The following is a 4764-nucleotide window of genomic DNA, read 5'->3' as shown; positions in this document are numbered from 1 at the left end:
GGCTTAGAGGGAGTCCACAAGCCAGCAAGGGGTCCAATAGCGGCTGATCCCCAGGGAGGTGAAGGGACGCCAGGCCCCGCCCTCGACTCCGCGGAGCCAGGCTGCCCCTTTTCCTCCGAGGCCGCGATGGCTGCAACCGTGACGGTGGAGCCCGCGGGCCGCAGCTGCTGGGACGAGCCCGTGCGCATCGTCGTGCGCGGCCTGGCGCCGGAGCAGCGGGTCACGCTGAGAACGTCCCTGCGCGACGAGAAGGGCGAGCTCTTCCGGGCCCACGCGCGCTACCGCGCCGACGCCGGCGGCGAGCTGGACCTGGCGCGCGCGCCCGCGCTGGGCGGCAGCTTCGCGGGGCTGGAGCCCATGGGGCTCTTCTGGGCCCTGGAAGCGGAGAAACCTTGGGGTCGGCTGGTGAAGCGGGACGTGCACCAACCTTTCGCCGTGGAGCTGGAGGTGCTCGACGGCCACGAGCCCGAGGGCGGGCGGCTCCTGGGCCGGACGGTGCACGAGCGCCATTTCCTCGCACCCGGGGTGCGGCGGGAGCCGGTGCGCGCGGGCCGGGTGCGCGCCGCGCTCTTCCTGCCGCCAGGTGAGCGACCAGCGGCCGTGGCTATTCCGGGCTGTTCTGGAGGCGTTGGGTGGAGGTGCGAGACCCTGCCGGCCTCTGGCCTGGCCTGGGAACCACGTGATTGTGGCACTTACCAAAATTGGTCCCCGCGCTCCAGAGTCTATTGTGGATTCCGGGTGGAAGTTTTTCTTCAAGTTGAAGGGCACTTCCTGAGGCCCTGTCACTCAGGCATGTCCTCAGGGGAAGGACCAACTATTTATATTAATAGAATATATTGAAGTTAAATTAAAAGGGATCCTTCTTCCACCAACCCCCACAACCTCAACTTTCCTTGTTTCAAAAACTTCTCTTTCCTGATTGCCAAAGTCTGAAACCCAAGGATGTCTTTTGAGACTCTAAAGCTCCTTTTGGTTTGTGGTACCCTCTAGGTGCAGGGCCCTTCCCTGGGATCATTGACCTGTTTGGAAGTGGTGGTGGCCTTTGTGAGTACAGGGCCAGCCTCCTGGCGGGACATGGTTTTGCGGTGCTTGCTCTGGCTTATTTCAGATTTGAAGACCTCCCTGAAAGTCTGAATGTTGTGCACTTGGAGTACTTTGAAGAAGCTGTGGACTTCATGCTGCAGCATCCAAAGGTGGGTTCTGGTGCTCCTGTGAATGCAGGGGAGAGGCAGAACGGACACAGGGCTGGATCCAAAAGCCCCAAGTATGGCATGAGACACAAAGGCTCCTTCAAAAGTTTTATTAGAAGGATTATTATTTCAGTTTCTACCCATCTCTCTCTAATTCCTTAAGAGTTGACTGTTTAGTTTCCCTTAATTCTTTTTTTTAAACCCTCTCCCAAGGATATGTTTATTGATTTTAGAGAGAGGAAGGAGAGAGAGAGAAACATTAATGTGAGAGAGAAACATCCATCAGTTGCTCCTGTACACACACAGACCAGGGATCGAACCTGCAACCTGGGTATGTGCCCTGACCAGGAATGGAACCTGCAACCTTTTGGTGTATGAGACAATGCTCCAATCAACTGATCCCTAACCCCCACCCCTGCCACGGCATTCCCTTTAATTCTTGACTATAATTCAAAGAATTGGACTAAAAAGCGACTAACCTTGAGTTCTGGTTTTATAGCTACTACCAAGTAACCTTATGATCCTGAATTAGGCAATTGCCCTCTCTGGGATTCAATTTTTCTCATGTATAAGATTAATGTAAATGTGTAGAGGAAAAATTTTGACTAGAAAGAGAGACATCTTTGAGACAATTGGTGACATTTGAATGGGGACTGTGTATTTGAGGATATTAAGGAATCATTATTCATTTTGTTAAGTGATAATGGTATTAGGATTTTGTAGAGAAAGTTCTTATCTGATAGTGGAAAAAATGAATTAAAACATTTTAGTAGTGATAATAAATGGAATACATACTCTTTGCTACTATCTAAACTTAGAGACCCACACATTTTAATGCTAAGGAATAAGATGTTCTACAAGGTCTGTAGGATGATTTAGCTCTGCTAAAATTCATGGACTGGTCTTTTAGCAGAGCTGCTAAAACCTAGACGATCTTGAACTGTGATGACTGGTTTATTTAGGGGACATAAGACCCCAGAAAAAAGAAGAGAACAGTATGTACTATCAGTTCTGCCCTCAAACCTAGGCAAAAGGGGCTTCTTCCTTGGACCCTTTGTTTTAGATGATCACACTCTGGCCTTTCTCTGGCAGCATCTCTGCCCACAGGGTAAGGACTCCAAGGGACCAAGGGAATGTGTTCACCGGGAACCTAGGTGGCCCCTCGCTCACTATGCCTTTGGGATCTTGAACCCCAGAATTCTCTGCCGAACAGCACTGTTCCTGCTTCCAGGCCCAATGCCTCTCCTTGGGGTCTTTTTTTTTTTTTCTCATAAGGGAGAGGGAGAGAGATAGAAACATCAATGATGAGAGAGAACCATTGAATGGCTGCCTCCTACTCGCCTGGCCCCACACTGGGGATGGAGCCCGCAACCAGGGCATATGCCCTGACTGGAAATCGAACCGTGACCTCCTGGTTCATAGGTGAATGCTCAACCACTGAACCACACCAGGCAGGCTTTAAATTGTTTTTATTTTATTAATCCTCACCCAAGGATATTTTTCATTGATTTTTAGAGAGAGTGGAAGGGAGGGGGAGAGACAGAGAGAGAGAGAGACGAACATCGATGTGAAAGAGACACATCGATTGGTTGCCTCCTGTATGCCCCCCAACTAGGGCCAGAGATCGAGCTTGCAACCAAGGTATGTGCCCTTGACTAAAATAGAACCTGTGACCCTTCAGTCTGCAGGCTGACGCTCTATCCACTGAGCCAAACCGGCCAGGGCTCAGGGATATGGCTCTTTCGATGTTAATACACCAAGGCTTTATACATATTGGTTGGGTTGTTCACACATGTGTGAAAGGCCCCTCAAGTTGCATGATAGAGCTAGGGGTGGAAGAGAAGAGTGTTGGGCCAGGGACCAGGGATTGGGGCCAGGACTGGCTCTCCCCTATGTCATGTTCCAGTATAAAACTCCAATGAGTTCCAAGATTTTAAATTTGAGCCTTGTAAATTGTTATGGAGGCATATTATGAAGATAGGAAAAAAGAATATATTTTATTTAATCGTTTGTTCATTTGATATCTAACTTTTAAATATTCAGGTATAGGGAGTATTGCTCTCTGTGTATATTCTTAACCCAGACCCCATAAATATTGGTGGAAGGCCTGTGTACTAGGAAATCAATTAATTTGATTATTAGAAGACACTTTTGGACATTGTAGATTGTTGCATAAAGAAGGAAAGCAAATGACATTTGAGAAAACTGCCTAGAGAATATAAAATCACTGTTTATGTCCTCTACTTATGAATTCTAAGCTTATTCTCTCTCTCTCTCTCTCTCTCTCTCTCCTCATCAGGTGAAAGGCCCTAGTGTTGGGCTTCTTGGATTCTCCAAAGGAGGTGACTTGTGTCTCTCAATGGCCTCTTTCTTGAAGGGCATCACAGCCACGGTGGTTATCAATTCCTGTGTGGCCAACACAATAGCTCCTCTGCATTACAAGGATATGATTATTCCTGATCTCGGCAGTGACCTAGGGAAACATACAACCACCGAGTCAGGCCTTTTAGATTTCATGAATATCTGGAATAATCCACTGGAAAAACCCTACCACCAAAGTCTTATTCCATTGGAAAAGGCCCAGGGACCCTTCCTGTTTATTGTTGGCATGGATGATTACAGCTGGAAGAGTGAATTCTATGCTAATATAGCCTCTGAACGGTTACAAGCCCATGGGAAAGACAGACCCCAGATAATCCACTACCCAGGAACTGGTCACTGTATTGACCCACCTTATTTTCCTCCTAGTAGAGCCTCTGTGCACGCAGTATTGGGCCTAGCAATATACTATGGAGGTGAGCCAAAGGCGCATTCAAGGGCACAGGTAGATGCCTGGCAGCAAATTCAAACTTTCTTCCATAAGCATCTCAATGGAAAAAAATCTGTCAACAGCAAAATGTAACATTACAATCATAGGTGAGAGGCTATTAATAAAAATCCTATTCATGCACCATGTATTGGGTTTTCCTGAGCACCTAGGAGTCTTTTTGTAACAAAGCAAACATCTTGGCTTCCTTGTCAGGTCCTACTGGATTCTCAACCTTTGCAACCCTATTTTCTTCACTGCTGGGTCTACCCTTTTCTCCCCTGAACTTTATCCAGTGTATAGGCTTAACCCTGATCTTATTTGTAAGAACAATCTTAACCTTAAGCAGGAGAAACGTAAGAAGTGCTTGACCAACTTTCAATTGCTGGCCTAGATTTGGCCTTGTGTTCTTGTTCTATGGACTGAGATGCCATATTGCTAAGAGTCCCGTATACAGCTTGGGCCCTAACTGACCTTATCTGAGCTTTGGGAACCTGCCCACTCAAGTTCCTGAAGGAATGGACTCTGCTTAATTCTTACCAGTACACATTCCTGAACGTGTGCTCAAGACTTGTTTTTGAATTCCAGTTGGGACATTGGTACAGTAGTACCCCCTTATCTGCAGTTTCAGTCACCTGTGATCAACAGTGGTCAGAAAATACTAAATGAAAAATCCCAGAAATGAACAACTCATATGTTTAAATTGCATGCTATTCTGAGTACCTCACTTCATCTCATCACATAGACATTGTGATCGCACATCTTCAC

General features: G+C 47.4%; 1 protein-coding gene across 1 annotated transcript; it reads left to right on the top strand.

The window, feature by feature from the left end:
* Nucleotides 1-111: 111 nt before the first annotated feature.
* ACOT6 (acyl-CoA thioesterase 6) lies at nucleotides 112-4143 on the top strand. The gene is made up of 3 exons (XM_008138855.3): nucleotides 112-583; nucleotides 991-1193; nucleotides 3490-4143. Exons 1-3 carry the CDS (start codon nucleotides 127-129, stop codon nucleotides 4090-4092), a joined length of 1263 nt encoding a protein of 420 aa, XP_008137077.2. The 5' UTR covers nucleotides 112-126; the 3' UTR covers nucleotides 4093-4143.
* Nucleotides 4144-4764: the final 621 nt, after the last annotated feature.

This window comes from Eptesicus fuscus, chromosome 5 (assembly GCF_027574615.1).
Source record: "Eptesicus fuscus isolate TK198812 chromosome 5, DD_ASM_mEF_20220401, whole genome shotgun sequence".
NCBI lineage: Eukaryota > Metazoa > Chordata > Mammalia > Chiroptera > Vespertilionidae > Eptesicus > Eptesicus fuscus.
This window is presented reverse-complemented; position numbering and strand designations above follow the sequence as displayed.

Bases quoted from the DNA above. Each gene is read 5' to 3' on its own strand.
- ACOT6 (XM_008138855.3), top strand. From the start codon at position 127: ATGGCTGCAACCGTGACGGTGGAGCCCGCGGGCCGCAGCTGCTGGGAC. The intron at 584-990 runs GTGAGCGACCAG...GGTACCCTCTAG, and splicing joins CGCGCTCTTCCTGCCGCCAG to GTGCAGGGCCCTTCCCTGGG. The intron at 1,194-3,489 runs GTGGGTTCTGGT...TCTCCTCATCAG, and splicing joins TCATGCTGCAGCATCCAAAG to GTGAAAGGCCCTAGTGTTGG.